Here is a 23,792-nt window from a genome sequence, read left to right on the forward strand (position 1 = left end):
AATAATAATTCTTTCACAGAAATGGTTATTAATAAGTAAATTAACCGGAATTTTGTATAGGCTTACAGTGTAAACATCACATTGTTGTTACTGGTTTACATTCTCAAAGTGATATTTAAAATTTTAAGAAAGATACTATTGGAAGGGCACATGCATTTTTAAAGTTCGTTTCACAATATTCTTCCATTCACTTCACTCCTCTATCACAGCATAATCAAATTTCTCTCCAACCCGCCATTATAAACCACTTTCCACAATCTAGTAAACAATAGGAGGATCTGAACATTGAGATTCTTGGTTTACACACTTTCAGCATTTAAATTCGTACTGGAACCGTATAACTAACACGTATGCTTCGCATATAGCATACATGATTGATCAAAAATTCCGAAGGATCCTTCAATCCAGTTCTTCTCTAGTTTCAGGCGGTGGTTGTAGTTATAGTTATAGGTTGTAGTTATAGGTGGTTGTAGTTATAGGCACTGTAAGCCTATACAAAATTCCGGTTAATTTACTTATTAATAACCATTTCTGTGAAAGAATTATTATTAATTATTTCAAAATCTTTTCATGGGGATACTGAGATTCCTTCCACAGGCAAATCGACCTTTACGCATAATAGCAGTAAACTTATCTCCAAATTTTTATAAATAAATTGTATGTACATAAACATTCCAGAGTTCATTAAAGACAAGTGTTTCGGGTTCAATTAATATTAGACGAGAATACTTTAAAAACTCCATTCGTAACAGTACTAAAGCTTTAAATCGGACACATTATTAGTTATAATGGCCAAAGGATGCAGTAAGCCGTCTTTTTCGGCTTCTGTCATAAAAAAGGAATAATTCTAACTGTCCTACTCACCCCTTCGCCAAAAAAGCGCTTATCTAACTCCCCTTTGAACTTTACTAAACTCTTTGCTTGAGCATTGCGTCAGTTTATTCCAGTGATCTGCAACACGCTGCCCACGCTGCTCATTAGCAATTCATAAGTGATGGAGTAGTCTGTTTCACGATTTGTACATTAAGATATTAAGCTGAGGTAATAATTCACTGTACGCATTTAGTGTTTAATAATGTTTTAGATTGTAGCTTGTAAACAAACTACATGGACACAGCTAATCTTATCCATTTTTATTTGTCTATATTCCGCCTAAAATAAAAATGAAATGGCCAGGAGGATTGTGGACATCAAAACTTTGAACAGCAGCTATTGAATTCTTATGAACCTCTCCATAAATTAAAATTATATTAGTTTACTCGGCAAAAGTAAAGATTGGAAGTGTATACCATAATCAGTTTAACACATTCCGTTCCGTAAACAACACTACACTTATTGTGAAACTTGAAATTCAAATAACACACAAGTTTATGTTTATAATGCTATGCATTATGCCACACTGGTTACTCCCAACGAGTAATTGGTATAATTCATAAAGTAGAACACCACTGTTTTACATAGTCATATTTTTATGACATAAATATGTCATTTTACAGTTTTGTAATTTATGATCAATGTTTAACATCTCTGAAATAAAAAAAAATAATAAATAAAAATCTGAGACACGATTATAGGAACGTTTTTCTTATTACTTTTAATAAACCGGAAATCATATCATTAAGAGTTAATGGCAACAACCCAATCTTTATTAAAATACAGTATACAGAAATAAATTTAAAATAAAATGAACTAAAAATAGGTTAAAAGCACTTAAAGTGAAAGAACTCTTTTCCTTCAATATAATTCTGCCTTGAAAATACTTACTCGTGTTTTATGTAATTTTTAACCTCTCCTGTATAATTATATCGCTCTTAATATATTGTTCTTAACTGCTTTTAATCAATTTTATTTTAACCTGTTTTATTCTTGAAACTGTATATTTGTTTTAATGACTTTGGTCGGTTGCTTCAAATAATTCTTACTGATGTGTTCCTGATTTCTCCCGTACAGTTTTGAAACGCTATGTATAAAACGGCGTCTTGCCTCAATCGTGTTAATTATTTGGCGAAAGCATTATTATAAATTCATAATTCAGATTTCGGCAGCTATAGGATTAAATTCATGAAAAATGAGCATTACTAAATTATTTTTTTACTGGTGGTTCTCCGGTTAGGACTAATTAGTCTGTGTTCGGATGTTGTGAGCGTGGAAAAGTCGATGTTTACATTATTTGTTTTAACTATCTACCCCTTGTGATCGATAACAGAGAGTCAAGTGCTAGAGAAGTTTCTAGTTCTAAGAAACACAGACGTTTAATCATGTATTTAAATGAGACGTTTTATTCGCGGTTATACATCAAGAAATAATCTCTTCCAACATGCCACGATGAGTATTACGTTACAAACTCCATGCTTGTTTCTTGTTCACATGCACAATGAGTAAGAACAAGAGCACAAATTTGCTATTTGTATTCTTACTCATTCTTATTGTTTATCTGGTCCATCAAGTGCCGACCGGGCTAGCCGGGTGGCTAAAGCGCCTGCCTGGAAACCCAAAGGTCGCGGCTTCGAATCCCACCTTGGGCTTGGATTAAGCAAAAAACCTTGGGAGGTGCACTATGGCCACAGAAGCCGATGCGCCAATAATTACCAAAAAAAAAAAAGCATCAAGTGTTGGAATAGTTTATTCCTTGAAAGGTAGAACCGTACAAAGATTAACTTAACTGAGCGTTCTAAAAAGGTGAAACACTTGAAAAAACCAGTCAGGCATTGAGAGAGGGGAAAAAAAAAAAAAAACCTGATTAGTCTAGTGTTCAGAAAATTGCATTTTGTGCCTGAGCACAAAAATCAATCAGCTCATTGGGAGACGAGAACATACGAGAAAACCAAATTTTTAACATCGCTGTTATGGGAAAATTTGCTTTGATATAAGCAACAAATATCTGGAACCAATTTTGTCGTAAAGTGTTAGAACTGCCTGTATATATATTTATTTCGTAATGTGATATATTTATATCATATATTGTTACTTCGTATTAGACAAATTTCCTGAAAAAAAAAATGAAGTACAATTAAGATTTCTCCATAGAATAGCCCAGTGACTATTAGTGCTCTCTTATAATCTAATCACGTTTCTTCAGAATGCTAATTGAATTATTTTAGGTATAGTAGATTATTCTTAACAAGTGTTATAGGCTAGTCAAAGTGCTTTAGAACTTCAGTATTGCATTTTTTTATATTAAATGATACAAATGACTCGAAGGAGACGTGTTTTACACTACGTTTACAGTAAACAACCAGTGAACATTTATCAATGCTTCGAACGTGCGTGGTCTTCCAATGGAATAAAGTTCATAGAGGGAGGATGCTAGCCTACCAGAACCTGCCGTGTCTGAATCAAGTAAACAAGGCTATTAATGAATAATAACGAGTTGTGTGAACTAGTGTAAATGACCACGTCTTGCAATGCTACTGATTGTTTTTCACTTTGATAAGGCCGTGCGACGTCAGTGGGCGTATATTGTCTCTAAACTGCGTATATTCTCTAGTTAGTTGGTCTATTTTTCGGGATTAAAAATTGAGTTTCTGTGAGAAATAATCATGCCACCTTTTCATGAGAACAACCAACTCGGCCATGGTGTGAAATAAGCACACAGTTCCTTCCATCTAGACAGGAATCGAACCCAGGTCTTCTTTTCTCTGGTTTCCTCTGACCTGTAGGCCATTGTCCCGCTTGGTTGCCTGCTTGGCTGAACTGCAGAGATAAGGCCTTTGCTTCCCCGTAATCACATCCTGAACGAACAAATGCAGGCTCCTCTAAATGCACTGAACGTCCAAAACACTAGTTATTAGCACATGAAGTAATGAAATCTGACGGTCATCCAAGACTACCTGGGAGATGAGGTTCTCTCTCTCATCCATCTTCGTCAGTTCCTGCAAGTCTACTGCACAACTAAAAATTCTGATAGTTGCCAATCTACACAGATAATTCGAAGTCAGCTGTCTGTAGGATCTGCTGCTGTCTTTCCAGATACTATAAATTGTAAATTTGTATTAATATGAAAGCTCCAAAATATATAAATGTGTTTTTATAGTTATCTTACATTCTTGTAGCTTTATTTGTTTTTGGTTTTTTATGATAATCTGATAGTTGTTTGTCCCGCTTGGTTGCCTGCTTGGCTGAACTGCAGAGATAAGGCCTTTGCTTCCCCGTAATCACATCCTGAACGAACAAATGCAGGCTCCTCTAAATGCACTGAACGTCCAAAACACTAGTTATTAGCACATGAAGTAATGAAATCTGACGGTCATCCAAGACTACCTGGGAGATGAGGTTCTCTCTCTCATCCATCTTCGTCAGTTCCTGCAAGTCTACTGCACAACTAAAAATTCTGATAGTTGCCAATCTACATGATAGTTTGGTTTTTTATGATAATTCTGATAGTTGCCAATCTACACAGATAATTCGAAGTCAGCTGTCTGTAGGATCTGCTGCTGTCTTTCCAGATACTATAAATTGTAAATTTGTATTAATATGAAAGCTCCAAAATATATAAATGTGTTTTTATAGTTATCTTACATTCTTGTAGCTTTATTTGTTTTTGGTTTTTTATGATAATCTATTTGTAAGTTCTGTTGATTTTTAAGTATTTCGTTTAGGAACTTAGTGTATCATGGCCCAAGCTTGCCTATGCTCTATACAAAATAAAGTTATTAGTGCAGTCCGCAATAGTTCGGTATTGAGCCCATTGTTGTTTTCTATATTTATTAATGATACTGATGGAGGCATATCAGGCTTGTCCAAGTTTGCAGATCATACAAAGGTTGGCAGGGTGTTTAATGATAATATGCTACTGCATACTATCATTAAGCACCCTGCCATATATATATATGTGTGTGTATACGGAGGCTGTATTTGTAAGTGGTCCTAATGTGGGATAACCTACAAATGCAGTATCTGATTATATACAAATATGGTTATGTGAGAAGAAGGTTACACAGTTAGGCGGATCGGCTGAGAAATGGTAGTTGAAGTTTAACATTGATAAATGCAAAGTATTGCGATAAGACCGGGGTTCGAGCCCGTCACTAACAAATACGGAAGATGCGGAAAGGTCAGGGAATGACCACCGCATATCCCGGAGCAATACGGCCTTAATTGCCAATGCTCCTAAAAACCAAAAACAACAACAAGCAAAGTATTGCATATGGGCAGCAGTAGTCCCAGAGTAACGTACCAACTGTGTGGTACTACACTTATGGTAGTGGAAAATGAAAAAGATCTGGGGGTAATTGTGCAGTCAGATATGAAGTACTCTGAGCAATGGAGATAGGCTGCCAAGATAGAGCATGGGGTTTTGTTAATAATGTACAGGAATTTTGCTAGCAAGGATAAGGAGGTGATTATACCATTCTATAAGGCAATGGTTAGAAATCTTAAGTACTGCATACAAGTGTGATGGCCTGATTTTAGGAAGGATGTGGAGCTGCTGGAATGAGTACAAAGAAAGGAGATTAGTGAGCGGAACAAAGGGATGCTCTTACCAAAAAAAAGACTTCAGTTCTACAAACTGCAGCGTCTGGAGCCTACGAACCTTCGAGGTAATCTGATTGAGTTGTTTAAGGCTTAGAATGGTTGAGCAAGCCCAATGTTGATGAGATTCTTCCTCTTGCTCAGAGCACACACAATGAGGGAGCACAAATTCAAATTGAGGAAGGAACGTTGCAGAATAGATGTGTGGACGTTTGCCTTTAGCCAGCGGGTAGTTGATTGCTGTAAAAAATGTTGACAGTTTAAATCTAAATTCAAGGAAGAACTAGACAAACTATTAGAGGGAATGAACTGGTGAAACAGGAGGTGTCTTTAATTTTTGCTGATGCTGTATAAGCTTTCTTTCTTGTATCATTTGCCACTGCTAATATCAGATGAAATCAAGCTCCCATGCACAGAGACTACGAAGTATGGAAGTACACAAGGTAGGTCCCACAGGCCTGCTAGTTCATACCATCTAGAGGACAAGAATTCTGGAAAATCTTGTTACCTGTTATTGAATCTGACGGTTTCATCCACCGGAGCGAACAGAGACTCCAGGCTGAAAACATTACCCTCGACTGAAAATCTTTGTCACTAAACTAGAACCATTCACCATTGCATTTATAGCCTCCGTGCACATATTCTCGAAAAGTGTGACATATATGTGTGTGTATACCGAGGCTGTATTTTGTAAGTGGTCCTAATGTGGGATAACCTACAAATGCAGTATATGATTATATACAAATATAGTTATGTGAGAAGAACGTTACACAGTTGGAATAATACCGCACTGACTCATTCTTCTTCAGTGTTGTTCTGCTAAGATTTTTCGTGATTATTAAAAAAATCGTATTATTTAATATTATATGTTAACATTGTTAAAAAATGATTTTGTAAGAAGTACGATAGAAATTTCGGTTTCCACCGTACTTCTTATAAAGAAGAGAATAGATTTCTCTTTTTAGTAATCATTTTCTATTTGCTGTTATTTAATTGATTGTGGGAATTTGAGCAAAACAATACGGGTATACGAAAATATATTCGTACAGTATATTTTCTTATCTTTTGCTCTGGACCATTGTATAAAACCATTGATAATACGCACTGGACAAGAAAAAATACGAACCTTTATTCAGTATCGAATTGGAGCGCCTTTATTTCGAATAACAGTAAGTTTGCCGCCTGGCATGCATTTTATAAGGTGTTTTTGTAGTGCGTTTTGTCTAATTGTAATCATTCTTCTAGCAAAATATCACGTAGCTGTGACTAAGTTGAAGAAAGAGGACTTCGTTTACGAATATCTCTCTCCAGCATATCCCACCCAATTCTTAATAGAATTGGGGTCAGGGGAGATGGTGGAAATCCGTGTCATGTTCTCCAAACCCTGTTGAATTATCTTTCATAAAGTGGCCATCATCTTCGGGATAAAAGTGTAACATTGCAGGGTTCACTATATCTGATGAAAAATTCAGGTACTCCTTGGATGACTTCGACATTACACCGGTGCCAACGGGCCCAGTCCGTGACGAAAAAATATTCCCCATACCATGATACCACCAGATGTTTGGGGTCGCTTAACAAGGCAAGTAGGGTCCATCGCTTCGTGAAGTTCTCGTCAAAAATAATGGTTGGCAGTCGCCTGCCTACTATCAGTGCAACAAAGTTTGTGATTCCTCTGGCCACATGACTTTCTTCCATTGTTCCACTATCGAATCACGACGTTCTCGGCGTGATTGCAAGCGGATTTTTCTCTGAAATAAGTGATTTTCAAATAGGCAGGCGACTGCCAATACCCAACTTCTTCAGGGACATTCTGAGCTTGATTGAATTCGGATGTTATTTGCTGCACACTGGATTTCCTATTTTTTCCGCACAGTCCTCCTTAGAGTACGACGACTTCGCTCTTGAAGTATCGTCTCCCCCATATTTACGCTTTTCAGATGTGGAAGAACCATTTGGTTTCCAATCATTAAACACCTTTGAGATGGATGCTTTGAGCAACCAGTTATGGCTTTCGTTTTTTGAACTGTGGTTCCTGCTAAACGTGCACCGACGATATATGAGACCTTTTTCAGAGTTTAATAAATCACGCATTTTCTCCATTCTGGCTTCAGATTACTGCAGTGCACTAATAGCATGCATGCACTATTATACTCAACGAGGCAACACATCCTCACTTCACGTCAGTGTTATTTGCATTTCGTCTGTCTGTGACTCTCTTAATATAAAGGTTCGGTTTTTTTTTTTTTTTTTTGTCTGTCAGTGTGTGTATTATAAGTTCAAAAATAATCCCACATTAACAATTCATTCTTATTGGATTTTTAAACAACAGCATAGGGAGGATATATTCTGCGCCCCCGAACAGTAGAGTAAGAGGCACTCAGCTCATAATTACAGTTAGATTTTATCATCATTATCGTAAAACAGTATGATAATTTCTGCCGCTGAAAATATTTCTTCCAATTAGCATCGGGTACAGACTTGCATACCCAGAAAAAACGCCATTCTAGAATAAACTTTTTTTTTTTTTTTTTTTAGGAGCATTAGCAACTAAGGTCATATTGCTCCGGGGATATGCGGTGGGTATTCCCTGACCTTTCCGCATCCTCCGTATTTGGTGGTCACGGGTTCGAACCCCGGTCTAATCAAGAAGCGTGTGCTATGCACTGCTGCTCCTTCCCACCTGTCTACGGAGGCGCCTAGAATAAACATATCAAAAGTTAAAACTAAAGGCTCGTCGCTTTCACTGGTTGAAAGGCATCCTTATTAGTTAAAATCAGATCGTAATAATGCTAATTTAAAGCCATGCATATTTGTTTCATAATTTTATTTTAAAAACTTCAATGGTGAATCTACCCTGCCGCCAGGTTCGCCAGCAGATAGAATGTGTAGTTTCACTTCTGTAAAACTTAAATTCATTCACGTAAGGAAACAAAAGTGGTTAGAATGTAATTAATATAATACAATAATGATAAATGTATCACAATGAACTAAAGTTCACTGTGGTACATTTATCATTATTGAATTATATTAATTTATCATTTATCAAAATGCAAATATACATTTATCAAAGTTCATTGTGATATATTTATTATGTGATACATTAAAAAAAAAAAAAAAAACATACAACAGTAGTTCATTTCGTAATCTGAAATTTCGGCATAGCTGTTTTAGTGATAAAGGAGATAATTCAAACTTAAAAAGAATACGTCGAATTATTTATTATATTATGAAATAACATTTAAAATAGAAGGCAAAAAGAGCTTGGTTTAAAGCGATAGCTCCAATTCATCCAAATTGGGTCATTGTAGCGCCATCTATTGCCACTGTTCATAAATATCAAAATTTAGAGTGATCTTAGAAGAAGGTATTCTTTCTTGTGAAGTGTTTCTGCAGTTCTCTTAAAATTTTACTTGATAATTATCGTTCACATTTATACCAAGTTTTAATGAATGGTTCTGTAAATATAACTGAAAAAAAAAATTACTATAATGTGTTTGAAGTTTTGAATAATATACAGTTCAATGTTCGGTTATTATTATTAGTGTTTCGGTTTGACTGGAGAATGAATTTGACATGAATGTTATTTGCTTAACGAAAAGCAGGAAAAAAAATCGTACCTCCATATATGTGGGCTAAATCCAGGACATTTTTCTTTGCAGGTGTTGCATGGCTGTCCACCTTCTCCTTCGTGCACTAACACCCCCTGGAAAGAAAATAAAATTACAATGATTGAATATAGTGAGAGTAACAGAAATTAAAGCATGAACTTTCTTTCTCCAGGCTCTGGAGGTATGTTTTTTTTTTTTTTTTCATTTCTTTATATTGTTAACCCTTTAAGAGCATTGCTTATAATAATGGCATTTATAAAGTTAATTACAGAACGTAAACGAAAGCCAGCTAGAGAATAAGGAAAACACTGGGATGAAATATCAGATGTTGTGATAGGATATATTTATGATGTTTACATGTATCTATAAGCAGCATTCTGGAAATAAGAGGATTATTCTGTGCAGCTATCTTATTTTTCATGTCATTTCTGTTATTTATATTAGAAATTTCGATATCATACTTGTTTTATATGTATAATTTGAATGTTAGCATCTCGAAATAGATGTGGCACAATAATATGACATACATAAATGTACACAATGAAGATGACAACCGGAAAGTGGCTAATGGCTGTCACAGATCTTCCTTTCTGTCTACATCTTATATTTTAAGAAGTGGCGAGACTGAAATTTTTACTGCTCATTGTCCTGATCAAGAAGCAGTTGCCGACTGGGCTAGCCAGGTGGGTAATGTGCCTGCCTGGCAACCCAAAGGTCGCAGGTTCGAATCCCTCCTCGGGCTTGGATCAAAGTACTGCGAAAACCTTGGGAGGTGCATTATGGCCGCAGAAGCCGATGCGCCAACAACTACAAAAAAAAAAAAAAAAAAAAAAAGGAAACAGTTTGTCTACTGTTATTCGTTAACAATATTACGTAGGGCCTTTATTCTAATATCTGATGAAGGCAGAATAAAAACTTGTTCAATGAGAGTAAAATATTTCAACACGATATAAAGGTCTGTAGTTTCGTCAGCAAATGCTTGCCGACACCCACAAAGATTCCGAGGAGTGTAACAGAAAAACTAAAAGAAAAGCTAAAAGGCTTATCTTTTAGATTTTCTTTCCTGAGCTATTATGGAGAAGACTATTAAAGCAATACATGACAAGGCAACTTTCTTTGCTATATTTGTATACCAGACTGCTGAGTTTACCTGTTACCTTCCATGGACCACTATTTTGGCTATTATGCTCATCCGAAAGCTGCAGTTCCAACGAACCATTACAAAGAAACTTGGAAGAAAAACCAGTTTCCTTCCAGTGACGAATCGGATCTAGATTGATCAAGAAACACAAATAGGCCGATTCCATTTGAAAGCCTACGCCGAAGGATTTAACAACGAAATGTCTTGTGTGAAATTATAAATTACAGTTTGCATGTAGACAAAAGATGAATAACTTTTGTTCAATCCACATTTAATCAGTTTTTGAATTGAAAGAGTAATCAGATAGGCCGAATGCCATCTCTGTCACAGTCATTACCGTCATGAGTGGAGGGTGTTGCCGAGTTAGTTGGTTTGGGTAGAGAGATACGCTGCTTTTTCACCCGGAAACTCGAGTTTGAGTCGTAATTCTAAGCAAACACAACCAAATCCCCTTGAAAAAAAATTATCTCGAACCACGTAATTTTCAAGGTAGAGCTAATACACTACTTACATTAGTAAGATCTCTTCTATTCATTATCCCTTGGATTTTTGAACCGCTTGCATGCATAAATTTCGCATGGTCGAGGACATAGGTTTTAAATTCTTGTGTCTAAATTTGCTCTTTCAGCGATAGACTGATAGACCAATTCCAGATCAGATATCGGACTGCGCTCTTAATCTAATTTGACGGTATAGTCACCCAGTGCTATAATGTGTTGAAGGGCCCTTTGGGAAGGTTCATGTATCTAGCCGGTACTATAATTAATATAATTTAATTTAAAATTTTTAAATACAAATTAATTAAAACTCGCCAGTGGGAAAAGAAATCACAAGTACAGTATTGTCATTGTTATGTTTCTAACCTCATCAAGCGACGTCGGAGTCCCTCTAAACCTGCGATTCTGGATGACCTGTTCCGGTTGGCTGCGATCAAATCCCATGCGTCCATGTTTCCCGCTAGTACATGCTATATATGAAATTCCTGAAGATTCTAGAAATTTCTGAAATCGCCTAATGATTTACAAATAACCATGTAGGATTCAGAGCTGAAGAAGACAGCTTAAGCTGCCGAATGCATCCAAGATTTTTGTGCTTCTATATTTTGTGTTTATGTTAACATTATTTTTCTGTATAGAAGATCCTAAAGAACTTGTGAATCATGTTTACCCGTGCGGACGGTATTGCCTATAAGAACTTTTTTCTATGGTACTTTTTTCCTTGTAACGACTGAAAAGTCAAGTACTGTACTGTGCTCTTCTTTAGATATTATAAATATTGCTAATATCGATTTTTATACATTTTTATAAAGTTATTTATAAATAAGCCACTTTATAAATTATATATAATTTATAAATTCTCATCGATACACTGAAACAAATTTCCTAATGTAGGGAACTTGTTTCAGATCAGATCCAACCACATTTGGAAATTTTTTCTCAATATTTTTCTTTTTTACTATATAAAATTTCAGCAATACTGTTTTCACGAATTTTATAGTGAATTCGGAAAGTATGCTGTTATTTTACGATTTTTAAAAGATTCGAAGATTGTCAAAACGTTTATACCGTGCGTTAATTTCCTGTTGTCTGATCTTGGATTTCACTGAATTCTAAAACGAAGACTTAATTGCTGATTAAATTGCTGATTTTAACATGCATTAAAATTTTTGATAGAAATAATATGGATTTTTGCCTAATATTTCATATTCAGTGAACCTTTTGGTACTAGTGCTGATTGAATTATGGTAATTGTTTTAACCATCTATTCTGGTTATGGGCCTCCGCGATTTTACATTAATTGACTCCAGTAATTACCAGCGGAATTAAATTCACTAAAAGGTAGGAATTCGCATTCACAATGAGTGAGAATTCATTGAGACCTATACTCAACACGCTTTTGTCTGTTTTGAACGATATCACTGAGCATTTAAATTCTACTAGCCCATCTTAATATGTATGAACTTAGTTAAACAAATTTGTTCTTCAAGGTCCTGTTAACCATATCAACAGATGGCTTCTTTAGATTTTCTGGAAATTACGATAACGCAAAATTTGAATTTGGAATCAATATCACTCTGCTGAAGAAATATTGATTCGCATTGTTATTTTACATTTTATTTCTTCAGTTTTGATTTTGTTTTAGCATGTTACATTCTTTATGAAGGAAAATTAAATTACAATGAAAAAAAAAAAAAAAATTGCCATCCTAATTTTGAAAAAGAGCATACAGGAATCAGTGTTGTCGCATGGATTAAGATAAACCAAGCGGTCCCAATTTTGTTTTCTTGTACTGAAATACACGAATTACACTGAATACCTGAATTACACCAACTCAGGCGCCTTCACTGCTCGCTGTTGTTGATGTCTAAACTAAAGTGCACTTGCGTCCTGGCAAAAATAATTTTTTTTCACCCGCTATCCTCTCCATAAACAAACATTAATTAATAAATAAATAATGTAGAACTGCAGATTGCGTGTCGCGCTCATTCATTTTGTAGTACTTCAAAGTTAAATTAATCCTCTACGTTACCAGGCAGTACTAGGTGGTAGATGACTCTCATCAACCGGTGCAATACCACCACTTTGCTTATTGGAGGCTTGAAATGGTGGAACCCATGTTTAGTCTCTAGAGCTAAGTTCCGGTCAACCCTTCCCTATCTCTTCCATCATGCAGTATGATTGATGACTTTTGAGATTATGATGAACATCGTGGCGAGATCCAATATTCCTTACATTTCGAGGGTACAGCTCTAAAACAGTGTTCGCAGGCCGGTCGCTAGTTAGTACACCGGACCGAACCTATTGGTAACTCTCTTGGAGGCTTCCGGATCAGATAGTGTATAATCTTGCTACCTCTACTCTGCCAGATAGTGACTGGAGGGAGTCCGAGTAGTGTGTATGTGGAGAGCATTGTCGAGGCCACGTTATGTCAAGGATCTGGGTATATTCTTACCACGTGTACGCCATATCCAAAAATTTCATTACTTCATACAGCATGTCCCACCTACTTTTTCTTACTATTGAATACACCATGAATTGTCAAACTAATAGAGCAAGGTTATCTGCGAAAAGATCTAAACCTCCCAAGGACTTCCTAATTCATTTCACAAATATACGTGGTCTCAATTCTAATCTCAACGATGTACATTTCCACTTGCAGTCTGCCAAACCCCATGTACTTTTTCTGACAGAATCTCAGTTATCGGTTGATTCAACTACTGCTTATCTCAGATGCCCAAATTATTCGCTGTATGATTCCTTTTACCTCAAAGATGGTACTTGTGCATATGTCCGTTCTGATATCCCCTGTCAGAGACTTGGCAATTTGGAATCTCCTCTCTTTGATCTTCTCTGGCTTAAAATCTCTCTACTACCTCATTGTGTCAAATTCATCTGTTTCCTTTACCGTTCTCCCAACTCCACTAATCACTTGGAGCTCTTTGACTTCCTCTCTTTACAACTTGACTTTCTCCAATCCAACTTTCCTAACAGTGAGATAATTTTCCTTGGTGATTTTAATGTTCACAACTCCAGCTGGCTTCCGTTTTCTAGTCACACCGACCCAGCTGGTCGAGATGCTGAGGCTTTTGCAATTACTAATGACCTTGCACAGATTGTTCATTTACATACAAGAATACCCGACAATCCTAATCGTACAGCCAATACGCTTGATCTTTTTCTCACAAACAACCCTTCTAAGTACACGGTCGAAGTGAGAGGTCCTTTAGGCACTTCAGATCACAACTTGGTGATTGTCTCTTCTCCAATGGAACCTTTATATCATGGCTGTTCCCAACCTTATGTTGTTTGGCATTACAAGAATGCAAAATGGGATGACCTGCGAGGCTTGTTTTCTTCTTTTCCCTGGTCGGATTACTGTTTAAAAACGTCTGATGTCAACGTTTGCTCAGATCGTGTCAGTGAAATTATTCTTGCAGGAATGGAATCCTTTGTTCCACACCCCACTTTAAAATCTCGTCCTTTATCTAAACCTTGGTTTTCCAATAAATGTGCTAAGGCTGTTCAAGAGAAGAATGTTGCATATCGTAATTGGCTTGTTTCTAATTCTTCAGTTTCATTTTCTCCGTACACCAAAGCTCGCAACAATTGTAAAGCAGTTATTAACCAGTCCAAACTAGAGTTTGAACAGGCTAAGAGTAGAAAACTTGCTTCTTGCCCTAATGGTAGCCGAGCATTCTGGTCTCTTGCCAAAGCTATTGGCCGCAATTTTTGCCCATCTCTGCTCCCACCTCTGTCCAAACCAGATGGTTCTGTTGTCATTTCAGCCAAGGATAAAACTGACCTGCTAGCATCCCATTTTTCTTCCAACTCATGTATTAATGATCTTGGTAAAACACCTCCCACCATTCCCAACACTCTACATTCAATGCCCCCTGTGGTCTTCCGTCAAAAGGATATCAGAAGGATTTTGACGAATCTTGATGCTAAGAAAGCCCCAGGTCCCGATGGTATTTCTCCACTTGTTCTCAAAACCTGTGCTCCTGAACTTACTCCTATTCTTTGCCGCCTTTTTTCACTTTCTTATTCCAAAGGTGTTTTTCCTTCTTGGAAATTTGCTCATATCCAGCCAGTTCCTAAAAAGGGTGACAAATCCCTCCCATCGAATTATCGTCCCATTGCAATTACTTCTACTCTTTCTAAAGTAATGGAGAAATCAATTAACCGCCAACTCTTAAACTACCTAGAAACCTTCCGTCTGATCACCGATCGCCAGTATGGATTCCGTCAGTGTCGATCCACTGGTGATGTTCTGGCTTATTTAACCCATTTATGGACTAATTCAATGGAAAGGTTCGGTGAAACACAAGTAATTGCTCTTGACATCCCAAATGCTTCCGATCGTGTTTGGCATAAAGGTCTTGTAAACAAGCTTCAATCTTTGCTTCAAGCAGTTTGCCAACTGTTTTTAGTAATTAGTTATCCAGTTTTCTCTCTGATCATTCATTGAGGGTGATGGAAGATGGTTCTGTCTCCTAACTTCTACACTAATGCCAGTGGCCCCTAGGTTCAGTTCTTTCCCCCACTCTTTTCCTCTTGTATATTAATGACCTTCTTCCATTGACTGGAAATCCTATCCATAGTTTTGCCGATGATATCACATTGCATTCCACTTTCCATTTTGAGAAATCTTGTCCTGCTCAATCAGCTTCAAGTTCTCGAAAATCTGCTACCAATTCCTTAAATGCCGATCTTCAGGTAATTCTCCAGTGGGGCAAAGACAACTTTGTTGATTTCAACCCTTCTAAAACTTAGCCTTGTCTTATATCTCGCAAAAAGGATTCTTCTGCTCCTATGCTTATCTTTAGTATTAGTATTAGTATTAGTAACGGCCGCATGGTGCAAGAAAGCCTATGGCTTATGCTGCACCAGCCAAAAAAAAAAAAAAGAAAAAAATTAAAAAAAATAAATCCGAACAAAACAATGATAAAAACAAAAAAATAAAAATAAATAACTAAATAATAATAATTAATAAAATAAAAAATAAATAAAAAGGAAATTAAACCTATCATCCTATGTGCTTCCCTTACCCGAAAGTACTATCCAGATGACCTTTGAATTTCCCCAAACTGTCGGCCTCTACCAGCCATGAAGGCAACTTATTCCAGTAATTTATAACTCGCTGGCTAAAATAGAACTTCCTGCAATCCAATCTAAATATTTCCCCCCGTAACTTGAATTTATGTCCCCTAGTTCTAGCATCATTTATAATCTTGAAAATTTTGTCCTCATTCATTTTACTGATGCCTCTCAGAGCCTTAAACACCTCAATCAAATCTCCTCTAAGGTGTCTAGTTTCCAAACTCTGCAACCCACATATTCGAAGTCTTTCTTCATAAGGACGCCCTTTTGCCGATCTCACCAGGCGAGTTACCCTTCTTTGCACCCTTTCAAGAAGCTCGATGTCTTTCTTCAGGTGCGGTCTCCATACTTGAACACAGTATTCCAAGTGTGGTCTAACATAAGCCTTATATAATGGGATTATCACGTCCTTATCTCTACTTGCAAAAGTTCGATAGATCATTGATAGGACACCATGGGCTTTCCTTGCAACCTGTTTACAATGCTCAGAGAATTTCATGTCTGACCGTATCGTAACACCCAAGTCCCTTTCCTCCAGTACTGGCTTTAGTTGAACTCCACCAAGTGAATAAGTTTTTTTGGGATTACTGTTTCCCAGGTGTAATACCTTACACTTTGTTGGATTAAAGCACAGCTGCCATTTTTCTGACCATTCCTGAAGTCTATCTAGGTCTCTCTGAAGAAGCTCAGCTTGACAGTGATCATTAACTACTCTCCCAATTTTAACATCATCTGCAAATTTAGACATCACGCCCTCTATCCCTTCATCAATGTCGTTTATGAAAATTAAAAACAACAGTGGTCCTAATACTGATCCTTGGGGAACCCCACTTCTTACATCAACCCAATCTGAGGAATAGCCATTTATCACAACCCTCTGCCTCCTGCCCTGAAGCCATCCTTCTATCCATCTAAGGATTTTCCCAGTGATTCCAACCTGTTCCAGCTTATAAAGCAACCGCTCATGTGGGACTGAGTCAAAAGCTTTGCTGAAATCTAAATAAACAATGTCGAAATTATTCCCTAAATCCAGCTCGTGAGTGACCCTTTCGAAATAGCGAACCAGATTTGTTAAACATGATTTTCCCTTTACGAAACCATGCTGAGTATCCTTGAGAATTTCAATTCGATCCAAATGATCCTGAATTCCACCCTTGATCATTGCCTCCATGATTTTCCCTACTACTGAAGTCAGACTGACAGGTCGATAATTTCCAACTTCACTTTTAGAGCCACCCTTATGTATGGGAGATACATTTGCACTTTTCCAATCCAAGGGAATCTCCCCAGAGTCTAATGATGCTCGCATAATTAGCCTCAATGGTTCAATGCACTCGCTTGCCGCCTCTCTTAAGATTATAGGGTATATTCCATCAACTCCAGGAGCCTTACTGGTCTGTAGGCTCGAAAGTTTTTTCATTAAATAATCTTGCGAAATTTCAATATCATTAATTACATATTTTTTAACTTCGCTCCCACAATTTCCCTTTGCCACAAAAGGCTTTTCATTTGTAAATATCGATGCAAAATAACTGTTGAGTTCATCTGCAACGGCAGCTGGTGTATTTATTACTATCCCCTTTCCCTTACATAAAGGTCCGATCTGGTTTGCCCTGCTCTTCTTGGCATTTATATATGTGAAGAATTCTTTATCCCCCCTCTTTGCTCTGTTTGCTAGTGATTTCTCATAAACTGCCTTTGCCTGTCGAACCTTTTCTGTGGCTCTATTACACATCACCTTGTAGCTGTTATAGGCTTCAGTACTTTTTGTTGTTCTGTAACCTTTCCATGCCACCTTTTTCTGCTCAAGTAATGCGGCAACTTCACTAGTCATCCAACTTGGAACCCTCCTTGTGGAGTATTTTTTTTAATGGTATATACGCATTCAAGGCATCTGTGATTAATGTTTTAAAAGCGTACCACAGTTCAATTGTATTCATTCTCTGCGCGATATCTACCCAGTTAATAGAGGCCATGTAGTACCTTAAGGCATCGTAATTTCCTTTTCTGAAATTAAAACCCATTCCTTTGCCTTTTACTTCTGCTACCTCTCTCGTCATCATCCACCGTAGAACTCCGTGATCACTTCCTGCTACTGGTTCCTCTACTGTCAGCCCTGTTATGTCATCTGATTCATGTGTGATGATGAGGTCTAGGATACTCTTTTCTCTAGTATTTTCCCTGACATGTTGATACAAATAACAGTCATCTAGTTGATTTAAAAATTTTGTTCCCCATGTCGAGTTTCCTTCCCATTTACACCAATCAATTAGAGGCAGATTGAAATCACCCATAATAAGGCATTGACGCTTACTTGCCCATTCCATTTGCATGTAGAGGCTTTTGTCATAATCTTCACAATCACCTGGTCTGTAGATTACTCCTACTCGCATTATACCTTTGTTTCCAACTATCTCACACCATACAGACTCTATACTAGCATGTGAAACGTCTGAATCCGGGAAAGCTATCGTCGCACTCAGGCTGCTTCTGATAAGAAGCATTACCCCACCACCCCTTCTATCTAACCTATCCTTCCTAAATACATTATACAAGCCGTACTGAAATTCATCATCCCCAATTTCCGGGTGGCACCACGTCTCTGTAAGCCCTATTATGTCCGCGTTACTTGTTTTAACCAGCAGTTCGAATTCGCTCATTTTATTGACGACACTTCTAACGTTACTGTATAAACAATTAAGATTTACTGTTCTTGTATATTTAACAACCCTAACACAACCCTTGAAGTTTTTTAGGCTCTCTTCCCTCGCATTAGCTACCCGCCCACGTGAAACGTTTGTGCCCCCAGAACATCTAGATAATACGTCCAGTTGGGGTAACAGATAAGAACTCTTGAGGTATGTGCAAGAGTTACTTTGACCAATATTATCAGATAAACGCGTGTCAGTATTACCCACATCCCCCCTAACTAGCAGTTTCCCTGAACCTTTAAGGTATCCTCAATAATACTGGCAAAAACTTTTGCACCACCTTTGTTTAAGTGTATCCCGTCTCTACAAAACAAATTCCTTCTACCTACAAGTGTGGGCCATGCTGATAGAAATTTTCCCCCTAAAGCCTTGCAGATTCTTTCAAGTCTTGAGTTAATCCACAAGGCTCTTAACATATAATCCCTCCTATCGTGTCTGGGCAGAATTGCAGACACATAGACATTATGGCCTAGCTCTCGACATTTCCTCAGCATGGTTCTGTATTTTCCCAACAAATCGTCAGATCGTGTACGTTTAATATCGTTTGTCCCCACATGAATAATAATATTTTCTTTACCCCCTTTAAAATCTGACAGTCTGTTGGTGACATCATCAATAGTTGCTCCCGGCAGACATACCCTGGTTCTCCTCCACCTATCTTTATTACAAAAAATATTCCCCGTTTCCCTGACAATGGAGTCTCCTAATAATACAATGTCCTTTTTAACCAGAGTAGTTTGCACTTGGTTTTTCTGTTTTGAGGCTCGAATCGGGTGTGCATCACTTGGTAGATTGCTGGAGTTTTGAGTCCCTGACGAGCTCCCAGATGTATTATTTTCGAGGGCAAGCACTCGTTTTTTCAGGGACTCAAATTGTTCCCTCAGTGCACCAAATTGTAATTTAAGATCGGTGCACTCCTTACATCGATCACAAAGAAAAGAATCCCCAGGTGAGCTAGGATTAGTCACCAGGTCGACCTTGGAAAACATTCCACAGGTTCCACAACGGATTAAATCATGACTCACCCGTAAATCGCCATCTGCTATTTCCGTGTGAGTCACGATACCCTGTGACGTGTTTAAGGCAGATCTCGTAACTACCATTATAAAATTAAATAAATATCAATGAAAGTAACTTTAAAAAATTATATCTATAATATTATTAAAATCAAACAGTTACAGGAAAACCTATAACAAAATAATCCAACAATATCTAAATAAATCAAATATTTAAAAGCACTATCCAAAAGTAAACCACTTAACTGAGGAGCCCTGTCTAAGCGCGTCCGCTCACCTCGAATGCCAACCTCGAATCAAGTGACACTCCGATTTCTAGGCAAAATGATATATCTCTTTTGGGGATTACCTTGACTTCTAATCTCTCTTGGCACAAGCACATTACAAATATTGCTTCCTCTGCATCTAAAAAACTTGGTTTTCTCTTTCGCTCTCGGCGTTACTTTTCTTCCAAACAGCTGCTCACTCTGTATAAATCGGAAATTCCCCCTGCCATGGAATATTGTTCCCACAACTGGGGTGGTGCCCCCAAAACCTCTCTCAGGCTTCTTGATTCCATTCAGAAGAGGGCAGTTAGGTTAATTAATGACTCATCTCTAACAGAGTCTCTCCACTCCCTGTCTCATAGACGTACTGTTTCTGCTGCACGCCTCTTCTACAGATACTTCCATGGGCGCTGTTCTTCTGAATTGGCTTCTATAATTCCCGCTCTCTCTTTCAAAACAGTACGAACCTGTGCCGCCACCAGCCAACATCCATTTACTGGCCAACTTCAAACTCATAGAACCAACTTTTCATCTTCCTCGTTTATTCATTCAACTGCCGTTTTCTGGAACAACCTTTCTTCATACGTATTTCCTGAAAATTGGTCTACAGAAGTTCAAGTCCAATGTGAACAAATATCTTCTTTCGTCTTCTCAACTTCCAACACAAGCACGGTACTAAATACTATAGGTTCTAATACCTCTCGTGTTTGGGGTTTACATAAAAAAAAATAATAATATAAATAAACGAATACCCACAGACGAGTGGCTATTACACTTAAATTTTCACGAAAAGGAGCGGTCTTTCAGTAAAGCATCACGTGTTCGTACTATGCTATATAAAGCAGGTGAACAGATATATAGGCGTGCTGTATATTTGCAACTCAGTGCGAGAATTCTCCGCAAACTCCAGTAACCAAATAACGACCAGCCAACGGCGATACTGTGGTCGGAAACAGCTGATTGATGCAAGGGCTAACGGAAGCTGACAACACTTGTTCATGGTAACAGAAATGTTAAAGGCAAATAAGAACCTAGTACAACAGTTGTAACTAAAGGCGTTTCAGAACGCACAGCTTGTATATTTTCCTGGATGGCTTATCGCAGCCGACAACTGAACCATGTTCCACCCTCGCCAACAAAAGAAGGCACGGTTACCTTTGGCTCAGGAACACTAACACTGAACAGTGGAAGATTGGAAAAACGTTGCCTGGTCTGACGAATCCCGGTTCTTGCTGTTACACGCTAATGAGAGGACCAGAATATGGCAATAACAACGTGGTTATGGATACATCCTCACAATTGTCAACAATATAGGCTGGTGGCAGTGTTATAAAGCGAGGACTGTTTTCGTGAGGCACTTGTGGAATTGGGTCCATTGATGCCACAAGTTATCTGTAAATTTTATTCCGAACAGCATTGCTTCATGGCTGAAGTGTATCTATCTGCGAAAAGGTTCTTTCAACAGGATAATATGTCACAAGACCAGGAACATGGGAGTGAATTTAGCATACTGTGGTGGCTGAATTGGATCCGGTGACTACCCTATGCAGCCACCAGATTCACTTGAAAAGCGGTGAACGATTTCTTCAGAGATCTGCCACCGTCAGTTTGCAACAATCGTGAGAAGCCATTACAAATGTAGTTCTGTGGGCTTGTTCTTGTTCATTACAATGCTTGTTCTGTGGGCTAAAGTGGAAGGACATACTCTCTATTTGTTGGGTGTACTTAATAATGTTCCCACTAAGTGTATACTCGTATATATTATGTTATTTTTAAATCCTGTGTTTTCCGCTGCTGGTATTGAAGCGCCTGGAGTAAGTGCACCACTTTGCCACATCCTAGTTTCGGTATTAACACAGGGACAAGTATTTTAATTATGTCACACAAGAAAGGCAAAATACGTTAAAAGCTTACCTTGGCCAAATGTAGCTAGATATTCTATATAATTATTAATTTGTGGAATCTACAACACACTCTGTAGATTTTTTTTTGCAACTATAGTAATTATTTTTTTTTGCATGCGTTAAATTTGGTATTCGTGTATTTCTGGCAACAATTGAACCAAACTGTGTCAATACCTCATTTGCTTATTAGTTCGGTTTGCTTAGTCTGTCGTTATTATGCTTGCCTTCATTTATGTAATATTATAAAACAAGTGTTGAGGATTCGTTTCTTAATTTTAATTTGTAATGTATTTTATGGGCATGAAAGTTATTAGAGACATTTTTTTTTTTTAATTCCATGAAATAATGTAAGTTTTTGGCATAGTAATAAAACTCTCTAATAGATGGCAGCACCATATTGAGAAAAATAGTTCGGTGTGGGTGGACGAGAAGTTTATTTTCCACCTTTCTAATTTTGACACTGCTGTCTCATGCAGTGTTAGGAGGATAGACATAAAATGGAAGTATTCTTACCGCCCGTGGTCTACGTATATTTTCTATGTTGAACTCTCGCGGATTGCAATAAACGTTTGGACAGCTCAGAAATACGAACAGTAAAAAAAAAAAATATATAGGAAATCAAGAAATATTTCTAACTGCATAGAAACTTTGACAAACAGTTTCTGATGCAATTATACGGTCTCATATGTTACTGTACTTCGAACAGTAATTGTTTTATTTTATTTTATTTTATTAATAACAAGATACACAACAGGTAACCATTAACAGTGTATCTGAGATCAGATCAATAAACATAATAACAATAATGTGAAATTCTACAGGACTATAAACATTGATATAGATTCAAACAATAAAAGCATATGTACAAATGAGGATTGTATTAAGTTAAGTTACCGGTAAAACAAGTAATAATTAATCCGTTAGAGAATAGAAAAATAATATAACAAATAAAAAGCTACAATAATTAGATGTGAGCTAGTCACTTTGCAGTTTAAGAGAAGAGGCAAACTTGTGGATGGAGTTCATCAGTGATTGGGAGTTGTCAAAGAAGTCAATGCGAGAGTCATTTGCTGATTCTGTTCAGTGGACTGAACTTCATTAAGTCCGTGTTGGCAGAGTCAAGGCGAAACGGTGTAAGGTTCCTGACTTGTCTACAAGGAGCATTGAAGTTTATTTTACTCAGGATATCAGATGCTTCGTAAATTCCAGTGATTACTTTGGCTAGAAGGGCGATGTCAGCAGTAACTCTTCTGGTGCACAGAGGCCTCAGATGAAAGTAATCACACAGCGATTCATAATACACTGAGTGATAGAATAGTGGATTGCGGTACGTAAGGTAACTGACAAAGTTTTTTTGGACTGCTTCAATTTTGTTAGTTAAAGTCTTTGTGTGAGGATTCCAGATGAGTGAACTGAATTCAAGGATTGGCAGAACAATAGTTTTATAGAGGATAACCGCATATCTGTAGCTTTTGAACTTGTATGTGTTCCGTTTGATGAATCCCAGTGTTTTGAATGCTTTGCTGGTGATTTTAAGGACATGGGCATCGAATTTAGCCCTGCTGGAAAAGAGAATCCCTAAGTCGTTAATTTGGTCACACCTTTCAATGATCACAGAGTTAATACTGTACTCCGTATTCATTAGTTGTGGAGATCTGCAAGATGAGAAAGAGATTACTTTGCACTTCGAGGGGTTAGCAGACAAGCCATTCAGAGATAGCCACAGAGAGAATTTATTGAGAGCACATTGAAGCTTTTGAGAATCGGTAGTCTCCTTCACTGCTGAGTAGATCTTAAGATCATCTGCATAGAGAGCAACTTGAACATTGGAGGTGTAGATGAAAGAAGGAAGATCATTTACGAAAACAATGAAGGGAAGAGGACCTAAGGGAGAGCCTTGTGGTACTCCGCTTAGTGGTATAAAACAGTCTGAGTTCACTTGATCGATGATAACGCTCAAGGGACGATGCGTAATATAGCTGCGTAGCCATGAGAGCAAAGGGTCACGGATACCATATAGCTTAAGTTTTTCCAGAAGTTGTTCGTGCGGGACTTTATCAAATGCCTTAGA

The 23,792-nt window shown here is 37.5% G+C and overlaps 1 protein-coding gene across 2 annotated transcripts in view; it reads right to left on the reverse strand.

The window, feature by feature from the left end:
* LOC150091330 (four and a half LIM domains protein 2-like) overlaps positions 1 to 23,792 on the reverse strand; it is a 437,588-nt gene that overhangs the window by 375,822 nt on the left and 37,974 nt on the right. For both annotated transcript variants that reach the window (XM_090375177.1, XM_090375185.1), the window contains exon 2: positions 9,093 to 9,178. In XM_090375177.1, coding sequence (XP_090231303.1) covers positions 9,093 to 9,178 — 86 coding nt within the window. The remainder of the gene's footprint in view (positions 1 to 9,092; positions 9,179 to 23,792) is intronic.

The sequence above is a fragment of the Mastigoproctus giganteus genome, chromosome 1, assembly GCF_048544385.1.
Source record: "Mastigoproctus giganteus isolate SK-2022 chromosome 1, ASM4854438v1, whole genome shotgun sequence".
Lineage (NCBI taxonomy): Eukaryota > Metazoa > Arthropoda > Arachnida > Uropygi > Thelyphonidae > Mastigoproctus > Mastigoproctus giganteus.